The following is a 14,560-nucleotide window of genomic DNA, read 5'->3' on the forward strand; positions in this document are numbered from 1 at the left end:
CCTCCAGACTCTTTCGTCTCACCTCCATGGCACTCACCCTTCATCCCCCAGGACCTGGCAGCTACCCCTCACCCCTGGCACTCACCCTTCCCCTCCCTGGCACTCACCCATGACCCTCCTGACTCTTGCGTCTCATTTACCTGTCACTCACTCCTCACCTCTCTGGTACTCATCCTTCACCCCCTTAGCCTGACAGTCACCCTTGTACCTCCTGGCATTCACTCCTCACCTCCCTGCCACTCACACTTGACCCTCCTGGCATTAGCCCAGTTTCCCCCAAGAACAAAAAATAAAAAGCATTGGCATAGCCAATAGGTCTCGCCTTTGGGACCTTATAAGTGTTTAGCCCTGCAACAGTTGATGTTGTTGCACCAAGGATAATGTGCTGCATAACTAAATACTTCGAAGGTCCCAAAAGCGAGACCTATTGGCTATGCAAATGCTAGTCTATCAAAGTATTTAAGCATAGGATTAGCACAGTGCCATCCACGCCGAGATAGAAAAGGACAAAGTCTTTTGCCATTTCTACAGCAAAGTCTTTAAGAATAGGACTAGCAGAGTGCCGTCCTTGCTGAGTTGTAAAATGACAAAAGCCATTTACCACTCCAGGCACAGTATTACAGCTTTGAATTGGTAAAATACCAACCAAGCCAACCTGAAATGAGCAAAAGCAACCCCTGACACAGTGTTTCGCTCTAATTAGAGCTCTTTAGAGAGGTATAGCTTTGTCCAGACACAAGGAAGCACCCAGTATAAATAAAAAATACCCTTTCAGGCATAGAGTAACGAATACATTATGCAAAAACTAAGTAGAGAACTCTGGGTAGTTCTCAAGTTTAGGTGGAAAGCAGCTCCTGTATAGAGCACTCTCAACACCAGCGACACTTTAGATCTGTTCACCTCAAATGTCTGTTTTTCTTTCAAAGTATTTAAGCATAGGATTAGCACAGTGCCATCTATGCTGAGATAGAAAAGAACAAAGTCTTTTGCCATTTCTACAGCGAAGTCTTTAAGCATAGGACTAGCACAGTGCTGTCCTTGCCGAGCTGTAAAATGAAAATAAGCCATTTACCACTCCAGGCACAGTATTTCAGCTTTGAATTGGTAAAATACCAACCAAGCCAACCTGAAATTAGCAAAATGGAGGAAAATTACCAATTACATGAACAATATTCAGAGGTATTTCAAATTACGTAAATGGTCTGTTTCACACTTCTTGTCCGAAATACTGCTCCATTTGTCACATCCGACTATATAATTAAGAGGCAAATTATAATCCTCATTTAATTCTGCATCTCTACATCCTTTATTTGCTCATCAGGAAGATATTTTTACAACTCACAAATTGTTCATACAAGCTCTGAGACAATATTTTAACTTACATGTTTACAAGGATCTCCTTTTCAGAGAAAGGTAATGTACTTAATAGGAAAACGCTCTTTAACCAACGGTTGTGGTTAACCTTTCCCCAAATCAATACAGTCCCCTTCATCAGACCATTGCTGTGAAATACATAACCATTAAAATACTGATTGTTGAATGGCAATGAAAAATAAATACTTTAAAGTGTTAACGTTTTAGAACATGAAAGAATTTTGGTAAACAATGTACTGCACTTACCAGTAGCTTTAGTGTGAGACAACATGAGCAGGCAGCAAAGATAACTAGTTTCAACCTACTGTCTTTTCACTACTGGCATTTTGGTTTTCTTTTTTAAACATTGAACATCACATCCATGGGCATTGATGAGAGATTTGTATTGGATATTTGGCGTGTTTTCCACTAGTAAAAGGGTAGAAAGTGTTCCTAATTATTAGACATAGGCCTTTGCAAGATCAGGAGTCCTGGAACTGAGACAGAAAAAAAGACTTTCTTGCTCCAACTGCAATTTTTGATAACTGAAATAAGACAACAGAGTTCCTGCTCATGCTGCCTAACTGGATACGCTACTTCATCTAACTTTATAAAGTAATAGAAATAAAAGTGTTGTCATGATCCCTATACTACTATTTTAGAATGATCAAAAAGGAGAAACCAGTGTTCAGTAATGTGTACAGAACAATTACAACGAGGAAAGCAAAACCGAAAAACAGAGCTGTTTCAATTATAAAAACACTCAACAGATTCTGTTCATATTGTGTGCAATATTTATAACTGTATTGGCATCAAAACCGCGAAAATTATCTATGAATGGACACTTGAAACTGACATTCAGATCAGTCGTGGACAAAATGTTTTGTATAAACAGTATAAAACGTGGCTACATTTCAAAAGAAGTACTAACACGAGCTATTAAGATGTACTTGTTCTAGTACAGAAAGGCCTTCAAATGGTTACCTGGAAACCCCTTTCAGTCATTTCTCTTCAAATGTACTCATTTACATTATTCACCATCACATTTGCTGTAAAATATTACCCTGACAGTAGTGACAGCTTTTATCGGACAGGTCCTGGCCTTAATTCTTGATGTGGCCATTACCTGATTCACTTGGACAAAAATATTACTTGTTCGTGATTACAAGCCTGTCACCCCAATCAGCAAATCTACAATACATAATAAAAAAAATTAAATAGGGAGAGGAATGCAAATCCTTCCATAAATAAACATTGTGCTGTGCAATACGCTAGTCATTTACTACTTGAATTAGATTTTTCTGACTGCAGCAAATACAAAGGCGTGGACATATGCCCCTTGTATTAATCTACTTGGTGTCCACTCAGCAAGAGTCAGATATTTAACACTCAACTGTTCACTTCAAAACCAGCAACGATTAGATCAAATTACATGGTGAATGTGCATTTGCTTTTTTTTAATCGAGATGGTTGCCTTATATTCAACAATTCTTTCTTTAAAAAAAACCTGATCTAATGATAAAATCTGTTTGCGGTCATTAAATATGAATTCTGCTAGATTCTACTTTTTCTTTAGCTATAATCATACCTGAATAGTGTTAGAAGTCCTAATACATTATTGTAATTGGTGTACTCTTCACAAATCGACAGAGACAATGCCACAGCAGAGTACAACGTAGAGTGCTTCTAAATTCTAGGAACTTTGGTAAAATACAATTGTACTTGGTAAGCGACAAAGCTACAGAACTCACAAATCTTAGGACTACCATATTTCACTTGATCAGCTCTATAGATTCAATACACTCAATTTGTGCCCAATAGTAGAAATCTAAATGAAAAATCTGTTTGCAGGTGCATTCTGAGAATGTTAATACTGTTTAGATTTGAACACTCCAGCGAAGTAGTTTACGATTCTGCAGCGGATTTATATGTAAACCTGCAGCAAGGTGTGGTCTTCATTCACAGACATAAAAGCAGTTCAGGTCGTGTTGCCTTAGGAGTGTTCCTCAACAAGTCACAGCTGAACAACAGAAACAAAGGCCAAGACAACTGAAAAAAATGGACAAGAATAATGCACAGAACAAGTGTTGCGTAAAAAGAGTCAACAGTTCTAGAACGTTTTTATATTGAAGATAGCGCTGCTCTATAGAATGAGGTGCTTAATCGGAGGCATGTCGTTTTTTGGGGTCCAGTCCATCTTCAATGTCACTGCAGTGCTTTAACAAGGTATAGTTTTTCGCCTTGCTCACTGGTGAAGATGGGAGCCTTTTTGTAGTGTTCCACCAATTCATCCATGCTGTTAAATCGCCGCTGACCAATGCAATAGACGCTGTCCATAAACTGCACCTTGAAATGCTTGTTCTTCCCCATCGCTTTTAAAGATACAGAGAAGTCACTGGGCTGTGAAATGGGAAAATGGAACAGCACAGTCAATAGCCTGTATAAGTGATTTGTTAAATACATTTAGTTGCGTCATACTTTGATGATTACAAATACATTTAATTGCGTCATACTTTGATGATTACAAACAACGATCTGAAAATTAACGCCTTAACCGTGGCGGTTTTTCCGCCGCGGTGTGGGCGTTCTAAAGGGTGGGCAGGGCTCCGTCGGCCGACAGCAGCACTCGGTAGGTAGTGCTCCCGTTGGCCAACGGGAGCATGCAAGGGGTTAAACGTTGCAATGTTACTTGATGGGTTAGGAAACCACCAAGAGAAATTGCAGTTACGAAAGCTCTGAAATTAAAATGTGGAACTGCTACACAATGTTAACAACATATAATGATTACGTCACAAAAAGCATTTACGCTAGGGGCTATTAACCGTACGATAGGATGTATTATTTCTCAGCTAAAAATATTTGTTTATATCTGCTTACTTGAAAACACTCTACAACCCACATTAATATGATGCCAAACTTTCCATAGTTTTATTTGGTTTAAGGCTTTTATATATGACAACATATCGCCCAGGCCACTTTGAATAGATGCTTAATATAAATATAATGCAGCTGAACCTCAAAAGAAAAAATAAGCATTCACAAAACCTCTAGATATTGTTTTTTTTTTAAACAAGCATTGCCAAAGCCAATAGCTGTCTTGTTAACTTAAAGTGCAAGTCAGGCTGCAGGCTTTGGTAGTTTTCGTCATTACTAGACGTTACTGGAGTCAAACAATTCTATTGCTAGCAAGCTGCAGTAGTTTAGTTCATTACTAAGAGGTCCCTGAAGTCAGACATATAACCTTGCTGTAATCGAGCTCCAGTGCTTTTGATTGTTAAAATGGAATCAAGCCTACAACCTTCCTGTATTCAAATGCTAGTACCATTGGGAATTAACCAATGCCTCACAGGTGTCCAGCACTGCATCTTCAATTTGAAAGACAAAGAACTATGAATAGTGCTGATGCCCTTGAACGTCTTTTGTTTAAAGTTAAAAGCTGACTGTGCTTCTGTTTTCAGCAACCAAGATAACAGCAGTGGTGTGGCTTCAATATAAATTTATATATGCAATATTGCTAGTCTACTGATTTTTGCTGTTCTAATAGTTTCTACATTAATATCTAATTCTGGGTGGTTATCTTAATAGAGATTATCATGACTTTAAATGCATTACATTATGGTCTAAGAAGTCACCCTACAATACCTAGTTAAAACTAGACATGTACAGTTTTCTGTATTTGCAAGAGCAAAATTGTGTTGCTGTTTTGTTGTGGAAGGTGGTTTCCAGTCAATCGTTTTTTTGACGGAAAAAACACGTTTGTCATAAAAATGGGCAACCAAAAGCGAATGATCTCGCAAATAGTCACTCATGTTATCAGTGGAAGTATACAGCCCATCTAATCAATACACTGAGATACCAAAATGCTCTTGAGAGAGACAACACAAGAAAAGGCAGGAAAGCCATCACATCATTAGCAAAGGGGCTGACCCAAAGTCCAGTGTAAATATATGAAAGTATTTGAAACAACAGGAGGCAACAGACCGCTACTGTAGAAAGACCTAAAAATGACAAGTTTGTGACTTGTGATATGCATGAATAGAACTGTCAAATTCTAAAAAGCATTAGCAATGCCATGTAAAGCTAAGCACGACTGACTTATATTGCCAATGCTTTTTAAAAGTAGCATTCAAGATCTGTCTAAATCAAGGTTGTTTTAGTCTTCGATGCCGGTCAAGATCGATGTTATTCTATCTCTCGAATTTCTGCAGCAGTTTTCTAGTGTCGAAACCAAAAGGCATCAAGCTGGTGTTTAAATGTAGTTGTCTTGCAATGCTATGTTTATAGCAGGGCAAATGACGAATCTGCCAAGGCCGGGATGAAAAAGGTCTTGCGGCAAAGAAGGAAGGCAGTGTAAGAAAACGAGGCTTTTTGCATATGTCCTCCTACTTGTTGTCCTATTTGGTCTACTACAGGCTGATTTTCGACTGACAGTGCTCTGAAGTCTGCTAACCAGGCTCCAGTGCCAGTGCTCTTTCCCCAACACTGTTATGTGTGAATTGGCAAGCCCTACTGACAGAAACTTTATCCCTTTGAAAGTCCCTCGCATATGGTCCCAGGGGCATAAGTGATAAAGGGGTCCCAAGGGATGCAGCACGAATTTGTGCCACCCTGGGTGACCCAAGTAAACTACTGACAGCATGCCTGCTACTGCAGGAGCAGTGCAAACTGCTCAAACTCTACTGTGCCCTCACCATTCATGGCACAATCAAATGCACTGTTTTTAGTATATGTCAGCCACCCCTGGAGAAGGCCTACTGTGCCCAGGTGGCAGGGTGTGGTATATTAAGAGTGTACACCTGTTAAGAGCAAGCTTACATGCCTCTATAGTGTCTTTACAATTAACAGAAACTAGGAGTCATTGGCAGTCCATAGGATACCATACAAAGTGCACCAGGGCAGACCAGGGCTGCTGGCTACATTATGGCACCACCTAAATGTGAAATGTTTGGTATCAAACAATGTGCCTTCTCACCCGTGGCACGATTACCGTGCCCTGGGTGACATGGAATACATCCAGGTGGCACCTTAGAGGTTGCCCACCTGGTTGCCTCAGCTTCATTGTGCTGTTGCTGACCAGCCTGCGCTTTTCTGCCCCTGCTGCCACCAAGAGAGGATTCTGACCTCCTGCCAGGAAGTGATTGCTCCCAGGAGTCAGGAACAAATGCTGGGCAGGAAGGAGGTCACATCTCCCCTCTCTCGAGAGGCTCATGAAGTGACACATCATAACAGTGTGCTTAAAATGCTGCAATGCTTCCGATATGCATCTAGGCCGTGCCTCTGAGTACACAACCCTCCCCCTGTCCCAGGTGAGCTAGCACCCGAGCAAGGCAGGAAATTAAATATGCAGGAGGCGTACACCATCAGGAAGAATGGCCACACCTATAGGGCGAGCAGCCTTATCTGTACACTCAAAGTCGAATTCTGCCATCTTTAGAAGGGCAGAAATAGTGGTATCTGGGTATAAAAGGTGACCTACACACCCGGATGAGGTCACCTCGGGGGCAGATTAGCTGCAGGGACAAGCCTGCCCATTAGCCCCCACATCCCTACCTCCCTTAAATCTAGGATTTAAAGGACAAACTACCGGACACAAGAACCTCAGATCTGAATAACTTACTTCTAGGTTCGGCCTAGGGTAGACCTGTGTCACCGAGCACAGGACTTTGCCCACCAAAGCAAATGAGGGATACTTTGCCCCAGAGGCAACAGACTTGGAACTGAGAGAACAACCCTTGTCCTTGGCTAAATCTCTGCACTCCTGAAGAGAGGGGCCCTTGTAGAAGCCAGAAGCACCTTTAGTCTCCCCTGGACTAGTGGCAGTAGTCCGCCTGGAAACTGCAGGTAAAAACAGTCACAGAATGAAAAGAATCACTTGTGCTCAGGCCCTCAGTGGGATAGCCCAAATCCAGGTTGTCCAGCGCATTGTGGGAGTAGTAGTCCCGCCTGTCCCAAAGTTTCAGGCAGCTACCTCTCTCCCCCGGACCCAATGAAGATACAGAAACTTTTACTGTGCTTACTGCTGCCAAGGCTTGTTGGTCACCAATTCAGTAAATTAAATAGAAATTCAGCATTGCTATTACTTTCACCCGCCCAACCACATGGACGTTTCTCTAGTTATCCTCCTTGCCCAATCCATGTTGTCCGGTACCCCCTGCCACCTAACCAGTGGTACTTTTGTAGTGGAGGTAAAGTGTTCAGTGTTAACAGCATGCTCAGGAGCGTTTCTTGTATTTTTAAAACGGATCTTGTTCTTGCGGAAAGGATGAGTCATCTCTATCACTAAACCTCCAATCATTCAGTAAGATAAATAAGATTAGATGAGGAACCCAATAATACACAAATATATCTGCCATCCCAAGCCCATATTTCTAAAGAATCTCTTGGGGGTCCCAATTGGGTAGTTTTCTAAGCTATATAGGACACGAGGGAGAGTGACCATTGTAAAAATGGCCCTGAGTCCAATAATGGAGATTGGGAGCCCTCTCCATACCCTTAAGAGGTTTTCTTTTTAAAAAAAATTGGGGTTTATCCCCAAGCAACACTCGGTCTTGTGTAATTAACTGTACCAGATGTTCAAAGTGTACAGTCTTGCAGCACATGTTAGTTGGCCAATCAGTCATCAGTGTCCCACATTTTATTGGTAAAAGAAAACACCTGTCCCTGTTAACCTTCAGACAACAGTACCTTCCAAATATATTGAGTATGTGCATCAGCCTCCCACCAGACTACTTCAGGTATTGAACATGTAAAAGATCATCTGTAAACAGGTACACTGTTTCCATATCCTTGGAATAATGAATCTGGTCTGATCCACTCTTGTAGGGGCGCAATGGCCCTGTCTGGTTCCCTTTTCATTCAAGTTTGAAGGTGAGAATGGACCATTGACCTTAACTTTTGCTGTTGGTTCCTCCAAGGAGTTCTAACTGCACAGGAACTTAGGGCATGCATTCAGTTTACCAAGAGTCAGGAACAGGTAAGTGCCACGGCATGGTCTCAAATGTGTTTTCAAGTTGCTCCGCAGAAGATCCTCTTGGGCCCAAATAAGCAACCTGCCAGAACCAGCAAGGTTTTTGTCCTCCTAAAAGTATGCCTGGTTACACTTTTTAGTATAAATCTATACTGATCTGGTTGGACAAGTGTCCCGATGACCCTTCACAACAAGTTCACTAGGGCCTTATGAGAACTTTGGTCCCTGCATTTATGACGGAGACGGGCCTTTCTGATGCACATCTGTCCGGGTTTTGGTATTACTGCGAGTGTAACATATTCCTGAGGTGAGTGGCAGTCACTATCGCCATTTTATAAACATGTTATCAGCTAACCGAATTGGACGAGGCATCTTCTCCGATTGTGTACCCTCTAGAGCATCCGGGTTATCTTCCAGAGTGCTCAGATTTTAATGACCCTCTGTCAGAGTTGCCACATTCAAAAAATGTTAGGCTCTAATGAACGCCACTGCATACTTCTTATGCTAAATTTGTGGTGGAGTGGATAATTTAAAGTAGTAGTTTGAAAAGCTCAAGCCATAGGAGGAGCTTCATGGACTACGTGGTAGTCCTGAAACCAGCTGCTCTGCTATGTCTCTCAAAAATAGCCATTAGATCAGTGGTTCCCAAACTTTTTCGATCCCGAGCTCCCTTGACCTATTGGCCGATGGCCGAGGCTCCCCATTTGTTACTTTTTTTTGGCGGTGGGGTGGATGTTAATCTGGCATCTGGAATACTTCTATTTTTCCTCCTAAAAATAATTGGGATGAAGCAGATTAAGAAATCATCATCATGGAAACTGTGAAAGTCTGTCAACGGTAGTCTATGATGTGTGTGACAGGTCAAGTGAAGACCGTTTAAGCAGTACTTTCACTCACAAATTAGTTTTGAAGGTGTCTTGTTTTTACACCAGACTTTGCATGTGCGTGTATGTGTGCTGGTGCTCCGTCACTAACATATGTTGCGCTATTCAACAAACTGCAATGTTTGCATAGATGGGGGAAATGTGGCATCCTGGCTGAATAGTATGCTGGTCGTAAGATGATGTATTTGAAATTCTAGAAGCATGGAATGGAGTGGTGGCTATCACAAAAGGGACTGTAGTGGAGGTGTCATCCAAGTCCTGCAAATAAATATGAAAGTCCAGACTCTACCAGTGCATCTTTCTTGGGTACTAGTAAGACTCCCAGGACGAGCACTGAGACTTGAAACACAACTAGGAATTACCATATTGCCTATAAACTATAAACAGCCTTGCCATCCACTTCTCCCACTTCAAGGCCATTGGACGAGCTACCCACAATTATAGAAGTCACTTCTGCTACTTTCAAAGTAGCATGTGAAAACAGACCGTAGGAATAGCACGTAGAAACAGACCGCAGAAACAAACATTACAAAAGCAGATTTCAAAACAGACTAGTGAAATCTCCATAATAAGTTAACATCTCCCACAAAAATGTCTCCTTGCACCTAAAATGACAATGGGTGGATTTTGGGATCTTAACACTTGGGGCTTTTTTTGATCATGGGGGGTTTGCCTCATTTCAGAAACTGCAAATTCTGTTTAAACTACCAGGTCATACGTTTTTTAAATATTTGCAAATTAAGAGCTTTCCGGTGACTCATCTAAAACTGACTAATGTAGTTGAGTCAGAGTTATGGGATCTATTATATCAAGATAGCGCCAAATTCAAGATTAGTCGTATGTACAAGATCCTTGCCAGTTTTAGAAAGGGGGATGGTAATAAATTAGCCCATAAATGAAGCATGATACTCGGGGAGGTGGTCTCGGAAAACGATATAGAGCAAAGTTTATGCGTAGTAAAGAAATCTGTACATGCTACTAATCTACAGCAGTTTCGTACTATTTGTACTTTGTATTATACACCAGAGAAAATAGCGAAATGGTTCAATATAGGGACAGTTTATGTGCGCTTCGCCCTGTGAGGCGTGATTGTAAATCTCTTTTTCCTGGTGGTCGTCAACTGGGCAAAGGATGTCCTGGTTGTGCTTGGCGTCCTGTACCTCTACCACCTCGTATCTTGTCCTTTCCTCCCTTAGAATGTCACTGCGCCTTGTTAAATACTAGATCCCTGGCGCGTCACTCGGTGGAGATCTGGGACCTCCTCGCGCTCTCTAAAATTTCCTGTCTTTTTTTGACAGAGACTTGGTTGGGGGCGGGCTCTGAACCGGACATCGCTAGTGCCCTTCCCCCCAACTTTACCATCTTAAGGAGAGACAGAACGGGAGGCCGAGGTGGCGGAGTGGCCCTAGTTGTCGACAAGTCCCTGGAATGCTCCTCTTTCCCTGTGGACAACATCGCTGGATGTGAAGCTCTTGGCTTTATTCTCCATCTGTCAGCCTCACATACCTGCACAGGGATTCTTGTCTACAGACCTCCAGGGCCTATAGGCTCGTTTTTTGAGGACCTGCAGGCGGCGCTGTCAGTACCCTGTATGCGCTCAGCGCACTGTGTGCTGCTGGGCGATTTAAATCTGCATATGGATTCAACAACTGACGCTGAAGCGTCCAAATTACGGGATATTACCGAGATGTTTGGGCTGGTTCCTTTCATCGACAGTCCCACGCATGTCAAAGGGCACACGCTTGATTTAATCTTTTCCAATGTGCCGATTAAGGTGTCCCTCCCTTTACCGGTTCTATGGTCTGATCACTTTTTAATAAATTTCGTTTTATTGGCAGAGTGTCAGACTAGCCATAGAACTCACAAGGACGGGTCTCGCCAATCTAGAGCTTTTCACCTGGTGACAGCTGATATGCTCGCTGACGCACTCTGTTCACACCCTTGTACTATGACAGGGAACCTAGAAGCCGACCTGCTGCTAGTCCAAGACTGGCTTCAGGCAAGATTTGAGGAGCTTGCCCCTCGAAAGCCGGCTAGGACAGCCCCCTGTCAGGACTCTGCTCCTTGGTTTACCTCCATTTTACGGAAAGCGCGCCAGGACTGTAAAAGGGCGGAAAGGCTCTGGCGGCGCAAGTACGACCCTGAGGAGAAACTGAAGTACAGGGGTGTTATAAAATTATATCACAAACAGATTGCCGAAGCCAAAAAGATCTACTTCGAGCATAGAATAGACCAGGCTGACAATACGAGCCGGGAACTATTCCGAATTGTGAAAGAATTCGTGGATCCTGTTGCAGGCGCCCGTGTACATTCCCATACGGAGGAGTGGATCAGGCAGCTCGCTGACTTCTTTGTGGCTAAGATCCTAAAGATTCAGGACTCTTTTGGTAGGGTGGGGCCTCTGAAAGCTGCTGTGGCCTTGGAGAGCGATCTAAAGCTCCTCCCTTCTGTTGAAACTGAGTCTGGGCCCACGCTATCGGCGTTTCCCCCGCTCTCCTGCGAAACCTCACTTGAGCTGCTTTCCCGTTTGAAATCTGGATCCCCCTTGGATGCTTGTCCGGCTAAATGCCTGAGCAATGTGGCGTCAGCTGTAAACAACCTGCTGAACCCCCTGCTCAACATGTCTTTGAGCTCCGGAGTGGTCCCTAGAGAGTGGAAGCATGCTCTCATTCTCCCGCTGATCAAAAAACCTCTGCTTGACCCCTTGCAGCTGGCCAACTATAGACCAATCTCCCTCCTCCCTGCTCTGGCGAAGGTGGCGGAGAAACATGTTCAGCATACTCTTACCACCTTTACTGAGAATAACAAACTGCTGCATGACTCCCAATCTGGCTTCCGTGCCAATTATAGCACGGAGACAGCTCTTGTGGAGGTGACCGACGCCATCAGGGAGACGCTTGATCTTGGGGGAAAGGCTATGCTGGTCTTGCTGGACCTGTCGGCGGCATTCGACACCGTCCCACACGCAGGCCTCCTTTTAAGACTCAAGGAGGTAGGACTGCGGGGGACGGTGTTGGATTGGTTCCAATCGTTCTTAGCCGACCGTCGACAGGTGATCTGGGCTCCACCGTTCTCCGCGGAAATGCCTTCGCTAGAGGTGGGGGTGCCTCAAGGATCTATCCTGAGCCCCACCATTTTTAACATTTATATGGCCCCTTTGGCGAAGGTCGCGGAGGCATTTGGAGCCCGGGTCATTTCATACGCTGACGACACCCAGCTCCTGTTTACCTGCAGGAAGGGAGAGGTTTTTGACGGCGGCAGAATCAGAGACTGTTTGAGTGCAGTCTTTGCATGGTTTCAGCACCAGAGCCTGAAATGCAACTCGGATAAGTCCGAGCTGCTCTTTTTCGGCTGTGCCCCTGACCCTGGATGGAAGTCGTGGTGGCCCCCTGACATGTTTCCTCCCGAGAAACCTTCCTCCCAAGTAAAAAATCTGGGAGTTGTGTTTGACGACAGTCTCTCTTTTCGTCCACACATTACGGGTTTAGCGGGGAAATGCTTCGGCATTCTTAAAATGGTGAGAAAATTTCTCCCACTGCTCTCCCTACAATACCGCAAGAATGTTGTTCAAGCGCTTGTGGGATCGCGTTTAGATTATGCTAACGCACTTTTTGCCGGACTGCCTAAATATCTGGTGTCCAGATTACAAACTGTCCAAAATTCAGCGGCCAGGGCAATTTTTGGCCTTCCACGGAGAGTCAGCGCCTCTCTGCTGCGTGGCAGGCTGCATTGGCTATCAATGCCTTGCAGAATCAGGTTTAAAATCCTCACGCTGGCGTTTAAAGCCCTCCACTTTACGGGCCCGGCTTACCTCAGGAAGCGTATTGCTTTCTACGTTCCCCGGAGGAAATTGAGATCTGCCGACCTGGCTAAAGTGGAGGTGCCAGTGATCAAACGAGTGCGGATGGGAGGCCGGTCTTTCCAGTTTGTGGCAGCCCGTTTCTGGAATGAGCTCCCTCTCTCACTTCGCAAGGCTAACAATCTTCTAGCCTTTAGGAAGGAGCTGAAGACCGTCCTTTTCTCTGCATAACCTGTGCGTCGATAGTGTATCCGCTTCTGGGTTTTCTTGGTTATGTTTCAGGCCTCTTTGCTAAAGCGCCGGGACACCCGTCCTGGGTAGCCGTGCGCTCAAAAAGAGCAGTATTAACATAACATAACATAACAGTTAGCACACAAACAAAATGTCCTAAATGCGATCTTTTTGCTGCAAATTTGATACATAGGTTTTTTGAGTGTCCTAATTTGAAAGACTTTTGGCAAGAGATAGGCCAAATTTGCTCTCAGAAATTAGGGATTGAATTTTCCACTACAGTGAGGGATATTATGTTTTGACCTGATATGTTTAGCCATCAACAGAATCGGCTATTCTTGATCTTGCTCGTAGTAAGGTATGTCCAAATGATCTCCAGAAATGCTCAGTTCAAATTACTCCAATTAAATGTCATTCCAAACCAATCTGACACCTGCTAGATTACATACTATGTTCTTGGCGGTGGAGGATGAATGCCCTAAATGCGCTAATGAGGGTGCAAGATTCGTTCATATAAAGGCCCTGTTAAATGTTGCCGGCTTTTTGGGGTAAGGTAGTGAAATTGTTAATGGAATGGACGGGCATAGCGGTCCCGCAAACACCAAGTACAAGCCTATTAGGCCTAATACCCAGGCTTAAGACAGAGATACCTGTTGGATTTATCGACCTGGCACTAGCAATGCCCCAGGGAGCAATCGTAACCCATAGGCAATCAAGTGGCACTACAGCGATTACCAAGTGGCTCTGCAAACTGTGATTTTGAGCTGAGGTGAGAAGGACTTGGTGAGGTGCAGCCTGACATACAAATAGTGATGAGTGGCAATGCCGTTCTACTAATTTTAACCTTGAAGTCCAAATGCAAACCTTTGTGAAAGGTTCACTGACCAATAGGAGGGCTGAACGGATATGTGGTCTTAACTGATGTTTTCACTGATATTAAATCCAGCAGTCGGCTAGAAAGTTAACTTGATTTTATAAAACTGCCGGCAGACAGAAAACTGTATACTCAGTTCAGATATGGCTGCCTACCTATCAATGCTTTTACTAACACTTGGCTGACAAATATACTACAGCCCAAGGGCTGTCCCTCTTGTCCATACCCTAATGAAACAATAGGCCATGTATTATTTGCCTGTGCTGCCTATGCCAGACCTAGAAGGATCTGGCTAACTCCGGTAGGCAGACAACTTGGGACACCTAGCTAGAAAGACGCCCTACATATTTTAAAGTCAGATTTTTATTCTTCTTTCTTAAATTTCCAAGAGTCTGTATAGGGAGCATGTTATAGTACCTTTTACCCTGTTCATTGCCATACAAGATTAATGT

At 43.6% G+C, this 14,560-nt stretch overlaps 1 protein-coding gene across 1 annotated transcript in view; it reads right to left on the reverse strand.

The window, feature by feature from the left end:
• Positions 1 to 1,282: 1,282 nt before the first annotated feature.
• NCK2 (NCK adaptor protein 2) overlaps positions 1,283 to 14,560 on the reverse strand; it is a 190,469-nt gene continuing 177,191 nt past the window's right edge. The window contains exon 4 of the mRNA XM_078657992.1: positions 1,283 to 3,753. Within this exon, the coding sequence (XP_078514118.1) occupies positions 3,559 to 3,753 (195 nt within the window). The 3' untranslated portion in view covers positions 1,283 to 3,558. The remainder of the gene's footprint in view (positions 3,754 to 14,560) is intronic.

The sequence above is a fragment of the Lissotriton helveticus genome, chromosome 8, assembly GCF_964261635.1.
Source record: "Lissotriton helveticus chromosome 8, aLisHel1.1, whole genome shotgun sequence".
Taxonomy (NCBI): Eukaryota; Metazoa; Chordata; class Amphibia; order Caudata; family Salamandridae; genus Lissotriton; species Lissotriton helveticus.